This window comes from Crocuta crocuta, unplaced genomic scaffold (assembly GCF_008692635.1).
Source record: "Crocuta crocuta isolate KB4526 unplaced genomic scaffold, BGI_CrCroc_1.0 scaffold290, whole genome shotgun sequence".
Lineage (NCBI taxonomy): Eukaryota > Metazoa > Chordata > Mammalia > Carnivora > Hyaenidae > Crocuta > Crocuta crocuta.
This window is the reverse complement of record NW_027527429.1, coordinates 6,208,403-6,234,704: the sequence shown is the minus strand read 5'-3', so window position 1 is coordinate 6,234,704 and position 26,302 is coordinate 6,208,403. Positions and strand designations below refer to the sequence as shown.

At 48.5% G+C, this 26,302-nt stretch overlaps 2 protein-coding genes and 1 long non-coding RNA gene across 3 annotated transcripts in view; 2 read left to right on the top strand and 1 right to left on the bottom strand.

Annotated features, from left to right (window-relative positions):
• The first annotated feature begins 869 nt into the window (after positions 1 to 869).
• Positions 870 to 14,298, top strand: LOC144227256 (UDP-glucuronosyltransferase 1A1-like). Its single transcript, XM_077758854.1, has 5 exons — positions 870 to 1,733; positions 9,986 to 10,117; positions 10,745 to 10,832; positions 11,114 to 11,333; positions 13,911 to 14,298. The coding sequence occupies exons 1-5, from the start codon at positions 870 to 872 to the stop codon at positions 14,206 to 14,208; spliced, it is 1,602 nt and encodes a 533-aa protein (XP_077614980.1). The 3' UTR covers positions 14,209 to 14,298.
• Positions 13,232 to 17,752, bottom strand: LOC144227269 (uncharacterized). Its single transcript, XR_013333893.1, has 3 exons — positions 17,611 to 17,752; positions 14,052 to 14,156; positions 13,232 to 13,367 (listed from the first exon to the last, which is right to left on the bottom strand). It is a non-coding gene; the product is annotated as an uncharacterized LOC144227269 (long non-coding RNA).
• A 193-nt stretch (positions 17,753 to 17,945) lies between these two features.
• MROH2A (maestro heat like repeat family member 2A) overlaps positions 17,946 to 26,302 on the top strand; it is a 47,435-nt gene continuing 39,078 nt past the window's right edge. The window contains exons 1-5 of the mRNA XM_077757648.1: positions 17,946 to 18,102; positions 18,856 to 18,966; positions 19,197 to 19,381; positions 23,798 to 23,929; positions 24,166 to 24,328. Of these exons, the coding sequence (XP_077613774.1) occupies positions 18,885 to 18,966; positions 19,197 to 19,381; positions 23,798 to 23,929; positions 24,166 to 24,328 (562 nt within the window). The 5' untranslated portion in view covers positions 17,946 to 18,102; positions 18,856 to 18,884. The remainder of the gene's footprint in view (positions 18,103 to 18,855; positions 18,967 to 19,196; positions 19,382 to 23,797; positions 23,930 to 24,165; positions 24,329 to 26,302) is intronic.

Here is a 26,302-nt window from a genome sequence, read left to right as displayed (position 1 = left end):
GCAGAATGTTCTTAAAGTCTTCCATGGGCCCAAAGTAGGCTTGCAGTGTCTGGTTCTTTCCTTTTATTGCATTTTTTAAAATGTTTATTTATTTTTGAGAGAGAGAAGGGGAAGAGGGACAGAGAGAGAGAGAGAGAGGGAGAATCCCAAGTGGGCCTCGCACTGTCAGTGCAGAGCCTGACTGGGGGCTTGAACCCACAAACCGAGAGATCATGACCTGAACCAAAGTTAGACGCTCAACTGACGGAGCCACCTAACCCCGTCCCGTATGTTCTTTCCTCTCTAGAAGCCATACTCTGCTTTCTATTTCATTCCTGAAAAGGATGTCTAATTTGTCACCACATAGACTTTTTTTTTTTAAACCTCTCTGGTGACACTTTGGTCCATGGAAATACTCATCTAATCCATTCAAAGGTGCTGGAGCTGCATTCCCTTCTCTGGTTCTTCAAGAATGGGACCCGAGCGGTTGGTAGAGGATTTCAGCCAGGAAAACGGTTGTTGCCTAATGGGAAACTTAGTACGCTTGTCCCGATCGGCACCAGGTAATGTAGGGAAGTGTTAAATCACTGTATTGTACACCTGAAATGAATATTACACTGTATGTTTGCTAACTGGAGTTAAAAGAGAAACTTAAAAGTAAATAAATAAAAAAAATAAAGATACTTGGGGGGATAAAAGAGGCCTAGGAAACCTCCTCGCCCTCGTTAGTTTCAAAGGTAAACTTCCCACGATCTTTAGCTGACGGACAGCGATAGTCACGTGATACAATCAAACATTAACTTGGAGTATAGATTGGTTCTTGCGACATATAAGTAGGGGAGGGCAGACTTTTGGCAGGTGAGAGGCTTGGTCGCGGATGCAGGAGAGCCATGACAGCGGGGGCCCGAGGTCCACGTCTGCTCGTGCTGGGGTTGCTGCTGTGTGTGCTGAACCCCTCTGTGTCCCAGGGTGGGAAGCTGCTGTTGGTGCCAGTCGATGGCAGCCACTGGTTGAGCTTGCTCGGGGTCATCCAGCAGCTGCACCAGCGAGGACACGACATAGTGGTCGTAGCTCCCGAAGCTGCCATGTACATTAAAGAAGATGCGTTTTATACCTTGAAGAGCTACCCCGTGCCATTCCGCAAGGAGGATGTGGAAGAGGCTTTTATCAGTCTCGGGCATAATGTTTTTGAAAAGAAACCTTTCCTGCAGTATGCAGTCCAGATATACAAGAAAATCAAGAAGGACTCTGCTCTGCTTTTTTCTGCCTGCTCCCACCTACTGCACAACCAGGAGCTGATGGCCTCCCTGGCGGAAAGCGGCTTCGATGCCGTGTTGACAGACCCTTTCCTTCCCTGCGGCCCCATCGTGGCCCTGTACCTGGAGCTGCCCGCCGTGTTCTTCTCGAACGCACTGCCATGCGGCCTAGATTTGCAAGGTACCCATTGCCCCAGCCCACCATCCTATGTGCCCAGGGTTCTGTCCCTTAACTCAGATCACATGACCTTCCTACAGCGGGTAAAGAACATGCTCATTCTCGCATCAGAGGGCTTTCTGTGCAACATGGTTTATTCCCCATATGCACCACTTGCCTCGGAAATCCTTCAGAAAGATGTGACGCTCCGGGACCTTATGGGCTCCTCATCAGTATGGCTTTTCAGAAGTGACTTTGTCAAGGATTACTCCAGGCCCATCATGCCCAACATGGTTTTTATTGGTGGGATCAACTGTGCCAGCCAAAAGCCTCTTTCCCAGGTGTGTATATGAGGGGGACGCTTTACAAGCCTATCTCCTTGCCAGGACTTTGGTTGGATGAACTTGCCCTGCCGTATGCTGAATGAGCACACTGAGGTAGCGTCACGTGCCCTCTTTCGTTAGCTTCTGCCTTACAAATCGCCCGGTGCTGGGTTGTAACCTATATCTGTCGTGGGCATCATCTTCTGGATTATTTCTTTGTCCGGGACACTTTAAGAGAGCGTATTTGGGCGTTTCATTCTGTGTGCTCTAGCGTACAGTAATCCATGAGATGCGACAAAGGTTAATTGCCATGAGCACAGAGCAATTAGTTCAGGGATCCTTGCAGAGAACAAAAATCTGCAGTATGAACCTTGTTGCCCTTGATTGGGATAGACACCCACGGTTCAAGGCTGGGGGAATAATTCTGTGACAGCGTCACAGAGTCCCTTGTCTTCTAATAAGTAAATATGAGACAGTCTGATCCCAGCATTCGGCAGAAGTGTCCCGAGCCTCATCCTTTGTGATGCTTAGAAGTTAATTTTTTCCCATACAGAATTTGAGGTATGCAAAACAGTGGCATTCACAATCCTCATCCCACATCTCAATGGAGGTGATAGAGAATAACAGGAGAGTCTCTATCAGATGGGAGGTTGGGAAGGACTCTCCAAGAAGGTGACATTTCAGTGGGCAATTTGTTCATTTATTTCACAAGTATTGGTTGAGGATCTGCTGGTAACTCAGTCACTTTGCAGGTTCTGAGTCTGGTCTCTACTAAAGGGACTATCATCACCCTCTGATGTCACTGAATCTTATTCCCAGGGTGACTCCACTGTGATTCACATTTTAAAAGATCATGTTAATATCATGGCAAGGAGAAACTTTAGGCAGCAGAAGGAACACTGGGTGAGAATTCCAGTGCTGTGTGGATGGCTCCACTCCATTGCCATGTGACCTCATCTCCTCTATGAAGCTCTGACTCCTCCCCCGTAATGTGAAGAGAGATCTGGTGACTCCCACCAATAAAGTTCTGATACCCCAAGGAAGTACATGTCTGATGAGGTGATCTGGTTAAGAAAGAAGGAGATGGTGTTGACTTTTTAGAAAGCAAAATGAGAAAACCTCACGTTAATAGAAAACCAGTCATAATTCTCTTTCATACATAGGAAAAGGTGAAATATTACCAAACCAGTGGTGGGCACATCATAGATCAAAGGAAAGAGAGGTAGTCAGCATGTCCAAGTGAAGAGTGAAATTAAAGAGAAATATTTTTGGGATCATTATATAGGATCCAAGTGAAAATGATTGTTTCACATTTACTTTGAAATTTAAAACTTTGGAGATGTGCAAGCATAATAGAAAACTCCCTATTTGAACTAGAAGTGTTTGTTTATCAACCTGCATAGATGTCCCCAGTTATACCAGCCTTCTTGCTACTCCTGGGACATTCCAAAATCTTTCCCCGTTCATGACCCTTGAACTTGATGTTCTGTCCTTCTGGCTGTCTTCTTATTTTTCAGATCAGCTGTGATAGTGCTTCCTCAGGGAGTCCTTCTCTCCAAGATAGCATCCTGTGCTATTTCCTTCATAGCACATTAAATACCATGATCATTTCATTTAGATGATTGTTTATTGGCCGTCTCTTCCATATATGTGTGGGTAGGGACCACTTCTGCCCATCACTGCATCCTTAACACTTGGCAAAAGGTCGCCCATGATTGGCGTAAATATCAACATCTAGGGCGCTTAATAGGCGCTTACCAAATGTTTGTTAAAGGAATGAACGAAAACCAACAAAGGGCGTAAACTGAGGACCAGTCACCAGACAGGCAGTGATCTCCACCAGTTCATTGGACTCCAACAATTACATACAAACATAGGTACATGTAGGTAAGCTCTTGTTCCTTATTTTACAAAAAAGATAACAATATATCCCCACTGCTCACCTATCAGTATGTCTTGAATGTCTATTTTCTATTTTTATATCTATTTTTTAAAAGTGTTCCATGTTTCACGGTATTTATGGGCCACATATTATTCTGTTTGCCACCTAGTCTAGTTTCTTAGGAAGAACACTGAAGTTTGCATTCCAGGGTCTTTCTCTTCTTGGTGCTACTTCAAATATTACCTTAACCAAAGATCAAGTATTTTGTAGTTTTCTTCATATTTTTACTTCCCCTCCCCCTTTTTTTGGGCCACTGCAGTGAATGTGATAGTTTTTTCCATTTCTGTCTGTAGCTGATTATCTACTTGCTGTTCAGCTCAAAATAAAAATTCAGCCAACTCAAAATATTGATTCTGTCATTAAAGAAACCAGTAGGCTGTCTCTCATCAATAAAGAAACTGTGGTTTCTTCTGTTCTAAATTCCATGCTAATTATTGGTCTTACTAAAAAGTTTTTTCTTTTTTTTTAAAATTTTTTAAGGTTTTTATTTATTTCTAGGGGAGAGAGAGAGAGAGAGAGACAGTGTGAGCAGGGGAGGGTCAGAGAGAGAGGGAGTCACAGACTGAAACAGGCTCCAGGCTCTGAGCTCGCTGTCAGCACAGAGCCCGACGCGGGGCCCGAACCCACGAACCGCGAGATCATGACCTAAGCGAAAGTCAGACTCTTAACCGACTAAGCCACCCAGGTGCCCCAACTAAAAAGTTTTTTCTAATGTTTATTTTTGAGAGAGACAGAGAGAGACACAGAGAGGGAGACAGAGTATGAGAGGTAGAGGGGCAGAGAGAGAGGGAGACACAGAATCTGAAGCAGGCTCTGGGCTCTGAGCTGTCAGCACAGAGCCTGATGTGGGGTTTGAAGCCACGAACCACGAGATCATGACCTGAGCTGAAGTCAGATGTTTAACTGACTGAACCACCCAGGCGCCCCTCAGATACTGGTCTTATTGAAATCACTAGAATGTTTCAAAACAATTGAATAATGTTGGCAATTGCAAGGATTCTTATCTTTCTCCTGATTGTAATGAAGATTGATTTCCTTTTCATTCTTTTTTCCCCTTTTCTTTCTTTTCTTTTCCTTTTCTATTTTGAGAGAGAGTGAGAATGCAAGTGGGGTAAGGTCAGAAAGAGAGGGAGAGAGAGAATTCCAAGTAGGCTTTGCACCATTAGCATGGAGCCTGATGTGGGGCTCGAACCCATGAACTGTGAGATCATGACCTGAGCCGAAACCAAGAGTTGGACACTTAACCGACTGAGCCACTCACGTGCCCCTAAAGATTGATTTTCATTTCATCATTTTGTATTATGTTTGCCCTTGTTCTTTGGCAAATAATCTTTATTTATTTAAATGATTTTCTTCTTTAGGATGTTTAACAGGAGTGGCTGCAGAACGTTATCGACTGTCTTTCTCAATATCATAGTTTTGGCATCATTTATTGATGTATATGTGTATTTTAAAGTTTATTTATTTAGAGAGAGAGAGAAAGAGAGAAACAGAGAGGTGGCGAGGGGTAGAGAGAGAGAGAGAGAGGGAGAGAGAGAGAGAGAATCGCAGGCAGGCTCTGCACTGTCAGCCCAGAGCCTGATGCAGGGCTCAGTGTCATGAACCATCATTATCTGAGCCGAAATCAAGAGTCAGACTCTTAACCAACTGAGCCACCCAGATGCCCCTCCATATATTTTCTTCCCCTGTGAATTTCTCTAAGTGGTGAGTTGTGTTGACTGAGTGTTAGTTGCTGCCTTGTTTGGTGGAATCAAGCCTCAGTATGAGAATGACCTTGTAAACCGTACCTGACAGCAGTCCTCTTTGTCCTACTTAGCATTTTTAATTTGAAATTCTACTTTTTTGATATTAACATCACCATTTCTGACTATCTTGCTGATATTTCCCTAGTGTCTTTTTGGTACCCCTTTGTCTTCAAGCTTTCTTTTTCTTCTTTTTAAATAACACGGCACTGATATTTTTCACCTGGTCGAGACAATTTTGCCAGTTTGCTCTTAATTTAAAAATTGGTGGATTTGATTCTTTAAATTGATTTAATGTTTTATTTATTTCTGAGAGAGAGAGAGAGAGAGAGAGAGAGAGAGAGCGTGAGCAGGAGAGGGTCAGAGAGAAGGAGATACAGAATCAGAAGTAGGCTCCAGGCTCTGAGCTAGCCATCAGCACAGAGCCCGATGCAGGCATGAACCCACAAACCGTGTGATCATGACCTGAGCCAAAGTTGGTCGCTTAATCAACTGAGACCCTGGTGGATTTGATTCAAACTTTCCCAGTTTACTTTATTTTTATTTTACACGGTCAATTTTCCTTTTCCTGATTTTTGCTGGTTTGTCAAGTTGCTGTTTATTTTCTTTTTTCCCTTTGTTTATTTATTTATTTTATTTTAGAGAGAGAGAGTCCAAGTAGGGGAAAGGGGCAGAGAGAAAGGGGAGCAAAGAGAGAACCCCACTGATATTCCTGGTCATTGCAGAGCCTGACGCAGGGCTCAATCTCACAACCCTGAGATCATGGCCTGAACTAGAATCAAGAGTTGGACACTCAATTGAATGAGCCCAGATGCCCCATATCTCCTTTGTTAATTAAAGAATGTTACTCTATGCTTCCATTCCTCTAGTGGAGATTGTCCTGGTCTCAAAGCTCTTGGTCAAAGTCCTGATCTTCAAGAATAAAGACACAATATTTAGTGGATAAGGAGAGTCCACAGGGAAAGCACACCTAGCATTGGGCATGTGTGGCCATCATGTCCATCATGCCTGATGGACAAAAGATAGTAGAACAGCACTGAGAGCAAAGGAATGAAGCTCAAGAATTCTAAGATGTCATTCCCTGCTCAGTGTGAGAGACCATCTTTGTGGAAAGCAGGGATTCAGAGATGATATCTACCCAGACATGTTGGGTCTGAGGAAACAGCCAACCAGAACATAGGTGAGAAAAGAGACTTGGAGATGGTGGGAAGAAAGACTGGTGAGCAGGGAAGCTTGTGGTCTTTGTCGGTGGCTCCGAATGCGTAATGGTACGGCAACTGGTTTCCAACATGCCAAGTGTTTCCCAAGGGTTTTGAGAAACAGAAGACATTTGGGAAGAGAAATCTAATAAAGGCCTGGAGCTCAAAATACTAAACTCTCAGCAGAAGTTAGGACCTGTGTTAAAGACTTCAATGGGATGGGCAGGTGTTTTCACTTCAGAGGTGGCCTCATGCTTTTTGGAAGGGGATACGAGGTGGGGGAGTCAAGGGTTATCTTCAGTTAACACATTGCTTCACTCTTTGGCCACACCAGAGTCTGTGAAGTCAGGGTCAGGTGTAGGGGAAGTTTTGCCAGCAGGGTGTGGACCTCACCATTATTAAATCCCAGAGGAGCTTGCCGAGAGTAGGTGTTGCCTACGACAATACCATCTCTGCAGTTTGCCCTTCCGTGATCTGTAGATGAACTTCTGTGACATTTAAACTTTAGCCTTGCTATTTAACTCTGGGCATTTATGGACCTGTGAATTCATTTTTTATGGTAACCACACCCGGCTGGGTGCTGAGTGGGTGTGGGGGAGTGTGCAAGGAGGTGAAACCAGACATGGTCCTTTGTAGACATGGTTAAAGGAAGAGAGGGTTTCATGCAGGAAGGAAGGTCCTAGGAAGTGAGATAAGCTGTTTACCTTCATTCAGGAGAAGAAGCTCAAAAGGTACTTGGAGAGGAGCCATCTTTTCCCAGGAAAGAAGGATGTGGTACATCCTGGGGAGGAAAGACTTTAGGAAAACCATTCTTACGAGGTCTTTGCCATAAACCAAAATTGCAGCGTGGCAGTGGGGAGGATGGATCCTGGCCTCCCCGACCTTTCAGAGAACCCCAATGGGGAAGGCCAGGACACAGCCACTAGGAGCCAGAAGCCTTGAAGAGAGCTGCTGGGGCGGGGAGAGGGGTGGAGGAACCAGGAAGGGAGCTCATCCCTGAAAGGGCTGGACAGTATTGGGTTTTTACTGGTCATGCTCTGAACCAAATTTGAAAAACGTCCCTTAAAATCACATGGGCTGAGCCCTGTCAGAAGTCTTCTACATGTCACTCCAGGGTGGCCAGTGTTCTGGTTTGTCATATCCCAGGAAACCCCTCAGTTCTGGGCAAACCCCACCACATCACACAGTCTCATTAATGTCCGTGGAATTCTTGGGAGACATAGAAAACCATTTGGGAGACTCGAGGGGAGTTAATTAGATCATTAATAACCTATAGTTGGGGGGAAATTGCCATACTCACACCTTGCTCTATTTCCTCTACATGGAATTGCCACTCTGTATGTGTGCGCATGCAGGTGTGTGCCTATGTACATGCATGTGTGTATGGCTGAGTATGTGTGTTTCCTGAAGACCAAAGTACTCTGGAGCTGGTTTTGAAGGTTGGGGTCCAATCAGGCTAAGCTGCGATTACTGCTGAGGGTTGAGTCTGGGGACTTCCTTACTCTCTTCCTGGGGACACAGCCACCACTCATGACTCAATGCAGCTAATACTGCTGTTCTTCTGATTGGATTAAGTTTTGGTTCTTACTTCTCAGCGCTTTTGTCTGACATCCGTCTCTAAAGTCTATTCCTTATTACTTCAGGAGTAGGTCCTTGATAGGTCATAATCTGTGATCTGCACTTACTAGTGGGGTCCCCACCATCACCGTCTCTCACTCTTATACACATAGACACTTCTACGATCCCATCCCTCTGCTTCATCCAAGGGAACCAGAGATCGTTCATCTTCTCGTAGTTGAAAGGTTCATTATCAACTAGAAAAACACTCATAGTTCGAATACACCAAAACTCACTCATTAAAACAATTGCTCCTTAATAAAGATGCTGATTTCATAGCAATAGGGCAGTCTTAGCAATGGGAAAGGCTGACTCAGACCCCTCTGTTTTCTAGTGATGTGGTCTTGGATTCAAGGCCTAGGTGGAGGGCTTATCACACAGCCCCCTCTCTGTTCTCCATTCCTTATTCCTTGGGTCATCTGCCCAGAAGTTTCTTCAGGAACAAGCCCCGTTGCTTTGTCTTGAGCGTTGTCCTAACACAGCCATGGCTCCAATGCCCAATGCTGGTCTTGGTTGGAGGAGTAGAGCGGCCTTGCAGCTGCAATCTTCCTTGGGTGGCGGTTAAGGATGCACTGCTAGAAGGAATCAAGACATGGAATCATCTCTGAAACAGGACTCGGGGGTGGGTCATGTGCGGGGTGGGTTCAGACTCACTGCCTGTTTATCTTTCCCACCGGTGGCTTTGGTGCTCAGGGTCTTCTCACCAAAGCTCAGGCTTTGGTGCTCTTGACCCTCTCTGAACTCCACAGAGGGGGCTCAGAGCCTGGTGCACCCTTGGCAAGGTTTTCTGTCCCACATTCGTATCTTTCATACCCAGGGAGATTTCCTGCTTTCGAAAGTGCATTATGAAGCCAGCAAAAAAAGATTCAGATATCTTTCTGTATGTTCTTGCTAAGGCAGGATAGTTGACTTAAATTCTTCAGAAATGTCTTCTCCAGGAAAGATGGGAAAATGCCAGGTTGACTGGTTAAATTTCAGCACCCAGTTGACATGAATATGATCCCTAATCACCCCAGTGTATTGGCTGTGGGGAAGTAAGTGTTGTTAAAGGCTGTCTTGGCTTTTTGAGGGTTTTCCTTAATTGTGAGCCTCATCTTTAACTCTATTTGCAGCTTTGTGCTTTGACTCTATTCATTCTCTCAACATAAAAGGAATATTCCAGAAGCCTTCAAAAGTAATACACATCTTTACTGTAGATTTTCTTAAAGGGGCTGTGCAGGAGTTTTAGAGTCTGCAAACAGCTTTCAGAAATTCTCTTTGGACAGCTTTCCTCTTTCCCGATGTCTCCCTTCACCAATCTGTTAAACGGTTCTCTTCCCTCTTGGTGATGCTCATTCACCTTTCCTCCCTCCTTCCATACTGCCTCCTGCCCTCTGCATCAGTCCCTTTCCTGAAAGCCTGCTTTCTCCCAAGACCCTCTCAGCCGCTTGAAGCCCCTGGGAAGTGGATCTGGTCTTATCTCTGATTGCTTTTCCTTTGGAAAATTAGCACATTACCTGGATTCTGCATCTCAAAAAAGAACCCAGGAGATAATCAGATAAGCAAGAAGCCTTCCTCCTGTGGAAGGGAGTAACAGGGGGTGAGGAGGGGGAAAGAAGGCTACAACATGCACTAATATTTTGTGTCTCTAACACACACAGATACACACACACACACACACACACCTTTAATCATGCTCTTAAGAAGAAGAGATCTGATTCACAGCTGAATTGTGCAGTTCCCAAAGAATGTGTGAAGAAAATTAACTGGAAATTTCTCTTCTGGTTCTAGGAATTTGAAGCCTATGTTAATGCTTCTGGAGAACATGGAATTGTGGTTTTCTCTTTGGGCTCCATGGTCTCGGAGATTCCCGAGAAGCAAGCTATGAAAATTGCTGATGCTTTGGGTAAAATACCTCAGACGGTAAGATTCCGTACTATTCTGTACTTTCCGCATCTCTATCTTCACAAGAGTTGGAACCCCAACTTCTAGTATCGAAATTAAATCCTATCAGTTGGACTTTAGGCTTGGAGTTCCCTGCAACTTCCTGATTACTAATCCAAAGGTCTTTTTGCCATGTTACTCTCAACTATTCTGTTAGACTGTGGTCTGTTTTCATGTGGAGGTCTTATTTTCTCTAAGAAACTCAACAGTGTATTAAGGAGAATTTATTTTATTGGTAAAATAAACAGGACAGTGTTTCTTCATGTTACATAAGGAGTTTTTCTACAAAAAGTTGCTGGTCAGGACATGGGATTCGTTTCTTACATTGCTGTTCCTATAATTCGACATCCACTCATTTTATGAAGTAAAGTTCCCCCTGAAGTGCAGAAAAGTGCAAAAATCACAAATATATGGCTTGGTGGATTTGCACAAATTCACAGTATGTTACCAGTCCCCAGAAGCCTTCCCAGTTGCTATGCCTCCTCCCCCCTCACTGCCAAGGTTACGTTCATTCAGAGGGCTCCACATTCCAATGAACATGGCAGATATTTCTGAATCACTGTATTTTTAAACACTGTAGTTAAACTAAACTCTTGTCTCTGAAAGGTCCTGTGGCGGTACACTGGCACTCCACCATCAAATCTTGCGAAGAACACCATACTTGTCAAGTGGCTTCCCCAAAATGATCTGCTTGGTATGTGGGCAGGATCTGGTGTGTAGGTCAAACCCAAGTGCAATTAAGAAAGTGGCTTGTGTGTGGCTATTCTCAAGGGTTCTTTAGCTATTTTGGCCAAAGTGTTCCACATTGCTTTTTACCCCATGGGGCACTTCACCCCACGTTTTCCTCTGTAGACTTCTGCAAGAGCCACACATGGGTGTCACTGAGTCCTTATCATGCCTGCAGAGCCTAGATGGTGTGGGACTGTGACACTCAGTGACTTGACCTCTGGCATCCTTCCCTGTTTTGTTTCTCAGGTCACCCAAAGACTCGGGCCTTCATCACACATTCTGGCTCCCATGGCATATACGAGGGAATATGCAATGGCGTTCCAATGGTGATGCTACCCTTATTTGGTGATCAGATGGACAATGCAAAGCGCATGGAGACCCGGGGGGCTGGATTGACCTTGAACGTCCTGGACATGACTTCTGAAGATTTAGCAAATGCCCTAAAAACTGTCATCAATGACAAAAGGTAAGAGAAAAGGTACAGAGGAATACTACCTGTATCCTGGCCATCTCATTACCATAAATATCCAAATGTGAAAACAAACACATAAAAACCTAATTAATAAGTAAGATGATCTGGGGGTTATTATTATGCATTTTATGAAAGGATGCTTTTATTCCTAGAGAACTTATCATAGAAATGATTTTAAAGAGTTAAAAAAAATTTTTTTAAGCTTATTTATTTATTTTGAGAGAGATAGGGAGAGAAGCAGAAAAAGAGAGGAAGGGAAGGAGAGCATGAGTTGGGGAGGGGCAGAGAGAGAATCCCAAGCAGTGCAGAGCCCAACACGGGGCTTGATCTCACAAACCTAGAGATTATGACCTGAGCCAAGATCAAGATCAAGAATCAGATGTTTAACTGAGCCACCCAGGTGCCTCCAAAATGATTTTAAATATTATTTCTCTTGGTAGGGTTAAAACTCCAATTTATTAAAAAATATTGTCACCCAGTAGACATCTACTCTTTAAGAAGAGAGACATATTCCCTAATGAGCAAAGTATCCATATGACAAAAACTAAGAGCCTAGAAGTATAGTTCTCCCTAACACTGAAACCCGTGAGAAATTTTATGGGGATTTATAAATGGGGAGGAGTGTCGTGTGATATCACAAAGGCTAATGATAAAAGCAAAGATGAGTTTATTCAAATGTGGCTCTGAAACAATTTAAGAGGCAAAAGCCTTCAGATCAAATGATCTCTGCATGGAATTTATTGTATTGCTGTCAAGTTCACTAGTAATAGGTTGGTCAAAGCCTTGTGGGAAGAAGCGATGGGCAGGATGGACTTCATCCACCAGTTAACGCATGTGTGTGTGCATGTGTGGGTGGGTGTGCATGTGTGTGTCTCTGTGTGTGGAGTCCTTCACCCACAGTTGCTTTGTCTTGAGAAAGACATCAGTTAGAAGGACAGATGTGAAAACACTGGAGTGTGTTCAGATGGGAGGAGACATTGCCCAGGGTGACACAGTGAGCCTGGGCAAGGAAAAATGGAGGGAGACATGGGGTGCCCACATGCATGGTGCCAGTGGATGGGAAAGAAAAACCCACACAACCCCAGTGTAAACGCCCAGAGTGCCTGGTGGGTGCCATCCCTCCGTTCTGAATGGCGCCTTCCGGCCGCACCGTTTGTTGGGGTCAGGATGTGCTGCTCACACATCAGTGCGTGGAACCCCGACTTCTCTCCATGTGCGGACAAAACCCATTCCTGAGGTTCACGTTAGTAATGCAATTAAAAAAAATTTTTTTAATGTTTTTTATTTATTTCTGAGAGAGAGAGAGAAAGAGGCAGCATGAGCAGGGAAGGGTCAGAGAGAGAGGGAGAGAATTCGAAGACAGGCTTCAGGCTCCGAGCTAGCTGTCAGCACAGAGCCCAATGCAGGGCTTGAACCCATGAACCGTGAGATCATGACCTGAGCTGAAGTCGGACGCTCAACTGACTGAGCCACCCAGGCGCCCCTAGTAATGCAATTTTGATCTTTTGTTCCGTGATACAGACAACTATCTGGAACCTAAAAATGACTTGGTAGAATTTCTCATATTTTTAAAAAACGTTCATCAATCAGCTTGAGAGTCTAGTAACTGCATTTGTCTGTTCACGAGTCATCACTACCTAATTGTGAATCACCCTGTTCCTGGAACTCTAAGCAGGGAGATAAAGACATCAGATGATGCAGCCAGGCCATAACAGGTGCTCAATAAATACTGAATGAATGAATGAAAGTTATAGAATATCTATCTTGTTTAAGAGAAGATTTATATAAAAGAAGATGTTTAACAGGACTTATGGCCAAATATTGATATCACAGTACAATAATGTATACACATAAAATGATAGACCTGTCTAAAGACGGTAATTATCATAATTACTCCTGAATAAAAATATCTTACTTTCTTCTTTTTCTTCTCCCTCCACCTTCTCTTTCTTCTTGCGGTGCATCCACACTGAGGGCTGTAGCATCTAACCCAGTTTGGACGTGGTTGTTCCAATTCAGCTATCAACGCTGTCCAAAATAGACAAAAATCTGTTTTGCTTCCCAGGCTGCATGGACACAGCCTCATGCTAAAGTTAGCACTTGGGCACTTGGTGTGATGTTTTACCAATGGACAGTATGCCACCATCTTGCGGATGGCACTTATAAATGGCTTTTACTTTGAGTAGATGTGATTGTTTAAAACTGTGAGAGGGAAACTGCTCATAATTTCTGAAATGACCTTTTCCTTTATTTCTTTCTCTTATTAATAGAAAACATCGTCTAATTTCCTACAAACATATCACAGAAAAGAAGAAAATAGGAAGCAAGGTTCAAATAATTTAATATTATAACTTTGGCTTCCTGTTTTCTTTCTACTTTTTTTTTTTAATTTCAGAGATAAAGACCAGTGTGTGTGTGTGTGGGTGTGTGTTCTTTCTGGCTATAGTGGAAACACATTGCCTCTACCAAGTTTGTAAAATCTGGTAGCCTTCCCAAGCACAGCAAGCCTAAGGGGAGGAGGGGTCATGATGGTCGGTGTTCCAGCACTCATTTAACTGCCTTTGTGTTTAGCTACAAGCAGAACATCATGCGCCTGTCCAGCCTGCACAAGGACCGCCCCGTCGAGCCCCTGGACCTGGCTGTGTTCTGGGTAGAGTTTGTCATGAGACACAAGGGGGCTCCGCACCTGCGCCCTGCAGCCCACGATCTCACCTGGTACCAGTACCATTCTTTGGATGTGATCGGCTTCCTCCTGGCCATTGTGCTGGGCGTAGTCTTCATCACTTATAAAGGCTGCGCCTTCGGCTGCCGGAAATGCTTTGGGAAAAAGGGACGAGTTAAGAAATCTCACAAGTCCAAGACACACTGAGAAGTGGGTGGGAAATGAGGTGACCCAAAGTTGCAACCGGAGACAATGTTAAATTTATGTTATGCTTATTAAAGAAATACTTAGCCCTAAGGGAGATACCCTCCATGGGTTGTTTTTTTTCTGTTTTTTTAAATAGGAACAATCTAGGGGTGCCTGGGTGGTTCAGTCAGTTAAGCTTATGACTCTTGATTTTGGCTCAGGTCACGATCTCACGGTTGTGAGATCAAGCTCCGAGTTGGGCTCTGCACTGAGCATGGATCCTGCTTGGGATTCTCTCTCTCCCACTCTCTGCCCCTCCCCTCCCCCATCAAAAATTAATAGATGAACTTTAAAAAACAATCTAAGCAGCAAGTCACGCCTGTAGGTAGAGATACTTGAGTATGTTTTCTGCCCCCTTTAGGATCTTTAATTTGGACTACATTCGTCCCTTTTCAAATGACTTGCCAAGAGGGTTGGACAGGTCCCTCCTGAGCTTTGCATTCCTTTTCTTACTCAGCAATGAGGCTTATTTGGGGTCATAGGTTCCAGAGGTGGTCTTACCCCCACTACCTTGAAGGACGGTTCTAACATCATCGTCTGGCTTCTGTAGACCGTTGTGATCAATTCTGTCCCCGGTAATGACAGGTCCTAACTTATATTCATGCCTCACAGATGTCACTTTGTGTATTCAAAGAAGGAAACATTTATTCCCTTAGGGCATGGTGCCTTATACTTGAAATAAATCAATGACATAGGGGTGCCTGGATGGATCAGTCGATTAAGAATCCCACTCTTGATTTTGGCTCAGATCGTGATCTTGCAGTTTGTGAGATCAGGCCCTGCGTCCAGCTCTGCGCTGATAACATGGAACCTACTTGGGATTCTCTCTCTCTCTCTCTCTCTCTCGGCCTCTCTCTCTCTCTCAAAATAAATAAAAATAAACTTTAAATAAATACATAAATGGCATAGGATCTTTTGAGGACAGTGTCTGATTTCTGACTTTAGGGAAAAGAATGATGTATAAAGTTGATGAGTGGCGTGTTCAAGAGGATCATCATGGCTTTTGCCAAATGGATCTGAATTTGAGAGAACCCCAAAGTATAGTGTCTCACAAATGTATTTTCTCTGACATTTTCCACAACTAAAAACATTAATAAATTCGTACAAATTCTTTTTCTTAGGCGTTCTTCTCTTCATTGTTGTTGCATTTATTTGCTGCTCATACATGTGCTAATTACACAAATAATGTGTGAGTATGACAGAACTTTTGGTCGTCCAATTGGGAAGGTGGAGGGAGGGATTGCACAGGGAAAACATGGCCACCAGGAGCCACGACTGACCCCAAGGGTCAGGGGAGAGGGAGCTTAGTGAGCTGAGGACAGGCTCCCAGATGTGTCCACTACATATTTTTGTTGTGTCCGTTTCCCCCACATTCTGCCTTGGTGTTTTCATGCATTTAAGCTCACAGGTTTCTACAAATACTTATTTTCAAGTTAGTTCCTGTAGAAGCAGAGGTGGGGAGCCTGGAAGAGTGACAGCACATGAGAGTGTCTGATTTCATGAATGGATTGTACCAGAGTCAAATATTAATGCCCTAATCTGAAAAAAAAAACCCACAAAAAGCATTTTGATTTTGGAAAAACAAGTAGAGCCCTCTTGTTTGTTCTTGATCTTGTCACCTAGTGTCCTCTGGACAGTATGTTCAGGGGCCTCTCACTTTTTGCCATGGCTTCTGTACTCATTACGTGTGCAACAAAACAACGGCCCCTTTCTGCACCCCTCCTGATAGGCTGGCCCTTCACAATGTGGCTTTGTAGCTCTTCCCATTGAGAGGAGGACCTATTTCTCTAGCCCTCAAGTCCTGGCTGGCCTGTGACCTGCTTTGGTAACACGTGACAGAGTGGGTGGGTGCCATTTCCGGGTCTAGGCCTCAGGAAGACTTCCTGTTCCCGAAGTCCACCTACTTACTGTAAAAACAGCCTGGGTGAGTCCTACTGTGTGACCGACTTGTGTCCCAATCACGCTAGCCACTTCAGCCCATAGCTAGCCAACTGCCAGGCGCCTGTGGGAGGCTGTCCTAGACCAGCCAGTTCTCATCCAGCCCCCCAGCAGACTGCAGATGTATGAGCAACTCCATGGTAGAGATGGCCCGGAGCAACAGAACTACCCAGCTGACCCACAGATTTACGAACAGCACTAAATGGCCGTTTTCCATCATTAAGCTTTGAGATGGTTTGTTACACAGCAATGGCTAACTGATACATTCAGTGCTGGCCCTAAATCCATGATCTTTCATGTGTTGGGTCTTTAGACTGTCAGAGGACACAGGTGTGTCCTACCCACTTCTATATTTACCACTACACAGAGAGCCATACTTAGCTGCACACAGCAGTCAGGCAGGTAGGTTCTGCTGAATGCAATGGGGACCATGTCATTTGAGTGATCTTTGAAGGAGAAGAGCAGGCCCAGAGGGGAGTGGGAAGAGGTAGGGCAGAGGTAGCCATGAAAGAGGGGCATGCGATAACTGTCTTCTTATGTCTCTCCCATATTGGTCAGTATGTCTCCAAAGGACAGAGTGAGGAATAATGGAGGAATTTTGTGGGGAAGACGTGTTTGGCACCATGCCCGGGAAGCTCATTTTTCAACCATCTAGCTTCGATGAAGTAGAAGTGGGCTGCAAAGTGTAAGGAGTGCCCTGGTAACAGAGGTGTCCATGCAGAGACTGAGGAGCCGGCCTCTTGGCAGCGTGGGCAAACTGAGTGGGAATTTTCACTACGCAGTCTTGGACCTATGTGGCCCTGAGTCTTTTTCTGTTGCCCTGGAATGCATAGACAGCTTTCCAAAGGCCAGTATTTCATTGCTCAAACTCTTGATCTGGCCTGTTTCACAGCTGCAACTGACAAGAAACTCTTGGGTCCCATTTTTGGTTCAGGAAACAGGGTGCCTGCCCTCTTACCTGCCAGGGGGAGCCCCCTGCCCCATCCTGGAAGCCGTCCAGTCCTTGGGGAGGAAGAGTCCTCTTCCCAGGACCCCTCTGTCACCCATCCCACCCCAGCTGCCCTGACCACATCTTCCCACCCTGAGGTCCTGTGACCACATGTAGGAAGAGTCAACCAGAAGACACGACTGCCAGGTGACCTAGAAGCTGGACCTGGGAAATCGGAGGCTCCTCATCTCTTCTTCTGTCCTTGGAAAGTGGGTTCTGCTTGCCTTTCCCACTCCCAGAGGATGATCCAAGGAGATAGCTTTGGGATGCTGAGATGGCACTGAGGCCATCTTGATGGTACACATGACGGAACCCAATTAAGGCCTCTGTGTAAACTTTTAAGATGTGGTTGGCAGGTGCCGGGATCCACTTGTCTGGATGCTGCCCAAGATGAACCTCCCATGTAAGTTCTCTTGCTTATTAAAAGTGCCACCTACCAACACAGACTGGCTTCTTCAGTCTCTCCCTGCCTCTGAGTACAGAGCCCAGTTTCAGATTGCACCCCGGAAACTTCTGTGGAGCTTGCAGACTAACAGTGCCACCCCAGGGGACTTGGTAGTGAATATCTCCCACTTGCCATATGCCCCTTTCCCAAACAGGCCACCGTACTTCACCACACACGTGGATAACAGAAATGTCTCATGACAACACAATGTGGGGTTTTAACCACAGGGCCCTCAGTCGGTAAAGACTCAGGAAGGCAGTTAGATCTCAGAGTTCCAAGGGTCTGCGACCTAACGGTGATGATTCTAGTGAAACCCTCCTGCCCTGGCAGGAGACCTATTCCTCATCCACATTACGACGGAGAAGCCAACTAACTGTCCCACTTCCTCGACGACCCCCTCGTCTGCATTACCTTTGATGCGTCTTAGGCGCCTCTTCCTTGTGGTGTATTTTTTGTCCCATCCAGGAGAGGACTCCGAGTAAAGGTCAGTAGTTAGGTCCCAGAGTAGCTCTTTAGAGGATTCCCAGGAGGGAAAGAGCTCAGGATGGTGAAGAGTCCTGGAGTGGAGTTTCAGGCTTGGGGAGCTCTGGTCAGGGGGACGGCGGATCTGGGAGCATTCGGTCCTCCATCTTGACGTCGGTGTTTTCTGTCAACCCTTAAGAAGCTGCTGATGTTGGGAGAGCTCCTCGAGAGGAGCGATGAGGACGGTGGGGGTGGATTTCTCATTAATCGTCCGTGTCCGGTGTCTAGAGAAGAGAGGAAGGGCCCTTCTTAACCGAGTTGGCTGCTGCTGTGTGATAAATGACATCAACTCAGTGGCTGAAAACACCACCCGTCTATCATGGCACACAGTTTCCGTGGGTCAGGAGTCGGGGGGTCTCACAGGCTGCATTCAAGGTCTTGGCAGGGCCACATCCTGTTTAGATCTCTTCCAGGCTTATGGTTGGAGGACTGACGTCCTCTGCTTCTTGCCACGGGGTCCCTTCCACAGGCAGTTTATGTGACACCGTTAACTTCTCAGCGTGGGACTCCCTCTCCAGTCCGCTAGGACACAGAGGCTCCTATGGGAGCATGTGACCAAGGGAATGACTTCCTGTCACCTAGGCCTTGGTCTACTGGTTAGAACATGGGTCTCACCAAGTCCCGGTTCTGCGCACACTCGAGGGGAGAGGAGTATGCAGTGTGGGACTCACCGGGGGTCGCCTCGGGGTGTGTCGACACACCAGTGATTTTACAGATCTTGTCTCAGAAGAGCCTGAGGAGGAGATGACGGAAGCTGAGGCAGGCTCCAACGAGGGCCCGTCAGAGGAAACCGAGGACCTAGAACCCCTGGAACCAGACGACCGAGGTGAGAAAGTCAGCCCCGCCCCTGCATTCCTATCCCGTCCTGGCCACCGACTCCTTGAGGGCGGGTCCCAGCCCTCCTCTGTTTCTCTGTCTGCACGCGGACGGGGAGGCCCTGGGCAGTCACGGCACCCGCATGGCCGCCCCAGCTGCGGTGGCGTCGGGAAGGCCTGGGCGCGGGGGCACCCCCTGTGATGGCCACCTCAGCATCACCCCCGGGCCCCCTTGTCTCAGGTACTTTCCAACAAGTCACAAACCTCCTGGACATCATGGACGGCGGGTCAGCGAAGACGGACACTGCCGGAGGGACAGGCCCTGACATGCGGAAGACGCTGGCCTCGGTGATAATCACGGAGAAGGCCACCGTGGAGCCCTCGGTGGTGATGAACGCTCTCATCCGTTGCCTGCAGGTGCCCGAGGTAGGGCCCGCTCGCCCTCAGCCGCCCCTCGGGCAGCACACTGACCATCGCAGGCCTGGGGACGGGCGCCGGGGCGCAGACCCGGGCAGGGCTGTGAGGCTCTGACTCAGAGGACCCACGGGAGCCCGGGGCTTTCGTAATTTGTAAAACGCTGCCTTATTCTGACACAGTGGGTGCGGGAGCCCTTGTGCTCGTGAAGTAGTTACAAGGATGTGGAAGAAGTGAAGCAAGTAGACCCGGGGCAGACAAGGCACCGCCCAGCCGGGTGCAGCGATGCTGGGCCCGCCTAGGTCAGGGGTGAGGTGGGGAGGGGGGCGTAGGGGGGAGTGATGGGCTGTGAGATTGGGAAGTCACGGTGGGCAAGGCAGGGCAAAGTTTGGAGCAGAGCCTCAGGATCTTGGGGAAAGCTTGATTTGGTAGAAAGAGGTGCTGCGCCGTGAGGAAGGTGTGCGGCTGTCGGGGAGCCCAGATAGGCAAAGGCTTTGTAACGGACTTCTAAAATGTGGGTTCTGCTATTCATGCCGATGCCAGCACTCGGGAGGTGGGGGCGGGGGTGGGGACAGGCCATATGGTGCAGGGCCACAGGAGCAAGTACTAGGGCTGGTCAGGAGACAGAGGAGGTGAGGAGGAATGTGGGTAAGAGTCTCTATTGTAGTCTCTGGGGGGGAGGGTGGCGGGGAGATGGTGCAGGGCACGGTGACGAGGCTTGGGATGAGCTGGTGTGAACAATGTCAATGAGCTCTGGGTATCAGGGCTGTCCCTGATTGTATGGCACGTGGCCCTGGGGTCATCAGGGGCAGGGGGATAGTGGCCCCCAGTGTGAGAGCCTGATACTGGAGGTGGTTGGTGCAGGCTCTGGACTGGTTGGTTTGCATTTGAAAAGGATGCTCACCGGGGAGCTGTTTGCTTGCTCTCCTTAGTGACTGGCTAAGCCCGGGGGGAGCCGGGGAGTTTTTCCAAGGTCATCGAGGCCTCAAGATGTCAGAAGATATAAAACATTTAAGAAAATGATTAATAATACCCAGGCCATAATTGATGGTGTTTGGGGGTGATCAGGGTTTCGGAGCAAATGGCCAAGAAAGAATTCTTAAAGACGTCTTGGTGCAGAAAGGTGATTTTATTAAGGCACAGGGACAGGACCTGTGGGCAGAAAGAGCTGCACTGGAGTTGGGATGGGTGACTCATTCTATACCCTCAGGTTGGGTAAGTCTCTACGGAATTTTGGAAGCAAGGTTTCCAGGACCTTGAAGGGCTCACTGCTGTTAGGAAAACACCATTTATTACCGTTCAGTAAAACCTCAGTCATGAGACCCTTCCGATGTATATCAGGGACCATACACTTGGAGTATGATTGCCCGCATATATCTTGGGGGAATTGACATAAAGGAATTTTTATACATTAAAGTAGACTCCCAGGATCCCGGGCCGGGGGGTGGGGGGGGCGTCAGGATGCTGTTAAGCCAAGATTCCCTTTAGCTCCCAGCAAAGTGTCATCATCATCAAGGTAGCTGCACTCCTAGGGGGATGTCACTCTGCCCGTCTCAAAGACTTGTCGGTGGGCTGCAGGCAGTAAGGGAATCTAATTTTCATTTGCCTCTGTTTCCCACCTCACCATGGCATTAAGCCCCCTTCTATCTTGATGAAGGTGATATTAGGGCTCCAGGAAACGGAGGCTATAGGTTTCTGGAGATTAGGCTGTGGATAAGATTGCCTTTTTCTTGCAGCTTAGTAAGTTCTCCGTAAACTGAATGACGTCCTTCATGACTACGATCTCTGTCAGTCAACCATCTGCTTCCTTCCCTTTTCCCTGTTCCTGGGCAGCCAGGAGTGTCCGAGGAATATCACACACGTCCCACCTGGCAGGCGTCGGGGTGCTGGCAGCCTGTACTTCGCCCTCAGCCTGCCCCACGCTCCCTCATCAATAATCCGTGGCAATAAATAGACAATAAACACACAGGCACGTGGCAATAAATAGACAATAAACACGTAGGCATATTTGAAAAATTAACCTGTTTCGAAGATTTCCATTCTTCGTTAAATGGTGAAGGAACCAGCAGCACGTCAGAATCTGTTAAAATGAGAATTTTCCTTATAGAGATTGATGTTCTTTACCAGACAAAAGTCATTTACGTTGCCAGGAACACAATGGTTTTTGTTGCTATGGAGGAAACATTTGCATTCGTATCAGTTTCCTATGACTGAGTCTCTATCTCCAGGGAGCCTTAAGATAGCCTAGGGGATCAAGGATACACCCGCTTGAGGCCCCCTAATCCTTAAGTGGCTGCAGACAGCGCCAAGACCCCCTCTGGTGCCTGTTTTATGCCAGTTTCCAAGCCTTTGACAATTTTTTTTTTTTACAAAGAGTTTATTGTCAAATTAGTTTCCACATAACACCCAGTGCTCATCCCCACACCTTTGACAATTTTTGCCTCGTGACCATAAATATTCTCCACAGGTGCCTCTTGATCACAGAGCGGGCTGGTCTTATTAATATTTACCTGGCTGTGTACATAGGTACTGCAAGAGGGTTAATTAAGTCTACAGGTGCCATTGAGTTCTCTTTGAAAATCTAGAGCATGCATTCCCCGTGGGGGTGATAGTCCCCCGCCCTGGGTAAAATGGACTCGCTGAAGAAAACCTTACCTTTTCTGTATAGAGTACAGAGATGCATATAGCGCATAAACAGATACATCAAATACTCAGGCAATTAAGGCCTCGTGGGTAGGAGGTAGAAATAGGAAAAAAATGTCTAAGGAGGCTCTTTAGGAAGCACCTAAAAAAAAAAAAAAAAGATTGAGGGCCACTGGTCCAGGGCCAGGCGGTTCTGAGCAACCAAGTCCCCACAGGTTCCTTTCTCCCAGGGGTTTTCATGAGGAACCCCCGATTGGAGGCTAGAAGCCTCGGTTATTTGCTAGGTCAAGACCGGGCAAACAAGGCCATGACTCTCCGGAGCAGATTTCACTAGGAGAACATATAAATTTGGGTGAGTTCCTTTCTTCCCGAGGTGCCTTTTCCGAGGCCTCTGGGATTTGGGGAGGCGGCCGCCCTCCCTCTGAGAGGAGGCCCCTTACCAAGGGCTTTGCAGGCAGTGGCCCCCACACTCATTCCTCAAGAGCCGCTCGTCAAACCTGATTCAATAGGTTATTTTCAATCGCCGGTCTCCAGGCGTGGTCCGGGAAGTACAGTCTGGTTGCCCAATTCTGCCTTAAATGGAGTCATTTAGGATGACGATAAGGCCACCCAGGGATCAAAGTAGAGTGAGAGGCGCGTTTCCCGGTCTCAGGTGCGCCCCCACCAGGGCGAGGGGCGGGAAGGACTGCTTTTCGGGGCCAGTGACACGTGTGTGGAGGATCATGCGCGCTGACCACGCGGCACCGTCTTGCTGACGGTGCCAGACCGAGAACAGGGAAGAGAGAACAGATTTGCGGGCCAGCTGGATGAGTCGGATGGGGCAGGGCGGAGGTGGGACGGTAGGGTGGCTTGAGGACGGTGGGCACAACCGTCAGATGGGGTACGAATCTTTCTGAAACCAGTTCCATTGCGTGTGCAGTTTCCCCACACCACCGAGTGGCTCTCACGCACCAGCCGGGCGTCTTGCAGTTCAGCTCGGTCCTGACCCTGGAGAACTGCAGTTCAACTGGTTCTGACCCCTGTCTCCACCTGGAGACAGCATCCGATTCCACGGGTTAAGGGCTCAGTCCCGCAAGACTCCCCCACCCCCGCTCTCACCTGTGCCTCCGACTGACTGGCTGGAGAGCTCACTCCTTGGGCTTGATTGATTTGCTAGAGGGGGTCACACAACTCAGAGGAACAATTACTCACGAGATTACGAGTTTATTATAAAAGGATAGAACTCTGAAACAGCCAGGTGGAGGTGACGCACAGGGGAAGCCGTGGGGAAAGGGTGCGGAGGTTCCGTGCTTTCTTGGGGGTGCACCCAGAACCCCCCGGTGTGCGCCAGCCCAGAAGCTCTCTCAGCCCTGCTCTACGATCTACGGAGGCCTCATTACAGAGGCACAGTTGATCGAATCACTGGCTGTGGTGAATGCATTCGGATTCCAGCCCCTCCCCCCACTCCAAGACCGAAAGTTACAACCCTCTAAATAAAAGGGATGCTTCTCCCGGTGACCAGCCCCCACCCTTAGGTGCTTTCCAAGTCACCTCATTAAGGTGACAGAGGACACTTTCAATGCTTTCGTCACTTAGGAAACTCCCAAGGGTTTTAGGAGTTCTGTGCCAGAAACCAGAAGTGGGACAAAGATCACATATACATATCTTGTAGATCAATCACAGGTATATGCGAGGAGGGCCGGTGGGGGGAGAGGATGGCGGACAATTCTGGGAGCAGGGCTGGGTCCCTCCCAGGCGCCACAGCCTAGTCCAGGATCTTCCCACCCGCCCGTAACTGTTTCCCAGATTTCCACCCAGCGCAAAGTGAACATTTACAACATCCTCCAGGAGATCATCCAGCAGGAGGGGGAGCTGGAAGAACACGGCGTCCAGAGGCTGGTCGCCATCGCCTCCAAGGAGATGAGAGAGAACCTGGAGGTAGTAGAGCCCTGGGCTCCATGGGTGCCGCGCCCCCTGCCCCTCCCCCAGGGGCTGAGATGCTGATGGCCTGGGGTGGATGTGCAGGGCCCTGGTCCAGTGACCTGGGGGGGGCGGGGGCAAGGAGAGGCAGAGCCCAAGGAGCCCGCTGGGCTGGAGTGGGGGTGGGGCAGGAGGGTTTTCATGACAGCCCATTGGATACCGGAGCCACACGCCCCTCTTCCCGTCCCCTGCAGATGGAGGGCTACGTGAAGGCAGAGGTGGCCAGTGACACGCTGGTGGCTCTGTCCCGAAACCACTTCAGCATGGTCATGTACGAGCTGCAGCACCACCTCAAGCCTCTCAACCTCACGGACGAATTTGTCATCATCACCTTGGCGAAGCTGGCCGATGGCAACGGTAGGCGCCCGCGGGTCCTCAGCCCGGGGTCTGGCCCCGCAGGCCGGCCTGGCGCTCGCTGCAGGTCACTGCCTCTCTCTTCCCCGACCAGCCCCATTTCTCTCTCTTCTAGTTTTTAAATGTTTATTAAGGTTTTCTTTTCATTCCAGCGTAATATTAGTTTCAGGTGTGTAATGTGATGACCCGACAATTCCGCACAGCACCCAGGGCCCACCCCGACCCCTGCTCTCCGTAATCGCAGTCTCCCACTTCACCCATCTCCTTCTCGTTTCCCTTTCCTTCTTCCCGTTTCCGCCTCTCCCTCAGCTGTTAAGATTCTGTGTTCCTGCCTCTCATTTCTGTCCCTTCTTTCCTCTGTCATTCTTCAAACGTCCCTCCCTCTCGGGGAGGGTGTGTGTTCTCATCTCTTTCCCCTCTTACCTCCTCCCCTCACCCCCTCATTCCACAAGCAGGTGCTGAGCTCCCACTGCACGTGGCAGTGAGTACAATGTGCTCGCCCCGCCTCCATAAAGGATGGCAAACAAGTAAACAAGAAAATCGGCCATCGTCATACGATCATATAACGTAGTGTGAGGAGAATAGCCTGGGGGCCGTCTGAGGTCAGGAGTGGGGACCTCACCTCTGTGGGGCCCTCACTGGGGTAGTGACATTTCAGCTGTGACCTGAAGGGATGAGATGATGGTATCTGTGTGAGGAACCAGACGCAGGAGGGCGTTCTGCACTAATAACATCATGTGCAAAGGCCCTGAGGCAGGGGAATGCCCTTGGTTTCCCTGAAGAACTGAGAGGTCACTGTGGCTATTGTTAGGGCCAGGGGACATGGTGTGAATTGGGGTCAGAGAGGCTGGCAGGGCCTGGTGGGTGTGGTAGAGTCTGGACCTTATTTGAGAGCCCTGGAGGGCTGCAGGCTTGTCCTGTGACATGTCGGCTCCAGAAAGACCATGCGAGCTGTCGTGTGGGTGGCTCAGGCTGGGGCGAATTTGGTGAGGGGTGCACAGACGGCGAGATAGATGAGGCTCCAGTTGATGGACTTGCTGAACTGAGTGCTGGAGCTGAAGGAAGAAACGGAGGAGCCAAGGAAGGCTCCCAGGCTTCAGGTGTGAGCAGCTGGCTGTAGGGCAGGTGCGCCAAGTTCACATTCCTCTGAGACGCCCGAGGGGAGGGCCCGGGCGGCCAGCTGATGGGCGGATGTGGGGTTCGAGGGCAGGTGCGGGAGGGGCCTTCCTCCCAGGGTCTTAGTGTTTGGGGGGAGCTCCAAGCCGTCCCCACCTGCCGAGCAGATGCAGAGAAAGGAGAGGAGGCGGACAAAACCCAGCCCAGAGAAGCCCAACATAGGAGATGGCAGGGAGATGGGGACAGTGTGACGGTGGTGACTCGGGAAGGGCCCAGGGGCCAGCGTGTCCTGTTTTGCGTGGGCTCTGGTCAGGTGGGGGCGGGGGGGGGTCAGGGGGCAGGGGACCAGCTGCTCTGAGATGACGGCCAGAGGGGTGCACGCAGGTGGGGGGCTGGTGGCCGACGGAGGGCCAGGCTTGGAGGGTGGCCTGTCCCCTGTTTCTCTTCCCCCAGCACCACCTCTTCTCTGCCCCTCCCCCTCCCTCGGGTTCCTTCCTTTCTCCGCCCACCTGCTGCCTTCTTCTGGTCCCCCTTTCCTGCTGGCTGTCTCCCTGTGTCTTCGTTCATCCAGGACATAGTGGGACGTAAAGAGCCATGCATCTATCCAGGAGCCACACTGAGTGTCCCCTCCCTGACCTTCTGCTCTGCCGGCCCCTCCCTGTGGTCGGTCTTGGCTCTTCCTCCCCCTGCCCCTCCTCCTCCCGTCCCCGTCTCCTTCCTGTCCTGCTTTCTGCCCTTCACTTGTTTCCGGCCTGGGGCCCAGCCACCCGCTCGGCTCCGCTCCGCAGGGGGCCGGGGGTGGCGGGAGGCGGGCTTGTCCTCTCTGCCTGTCCCTGCTGACCGCCCCCAACTCCCTGCCGC

Bases quoted from the DNA above. Each gene is read 5' to 3' on its own strand.
- LOC144227256 (XM_077758854.1), top strand. From the start codon at position 870: ATGACAGCGGGGGCCCGAGGTCCACGTCTGCTCGTGCTGGGGTTGCTG. The intron at 1,734-9,985 runs GTGTGTATATGA...TTCTGGTTCTAG, and splicing joins GCCAAAAGCCTCTTTCCCAG to GAATTTGAAGCCTATGTTAA. The intron at 11,334-13,910 runs GTAAGAGAAAAG...CTTTGTGTTTAG, and splicing joins ACTGTCATCAATGACAAAAG to CTACAAGCAGAACATCATGC.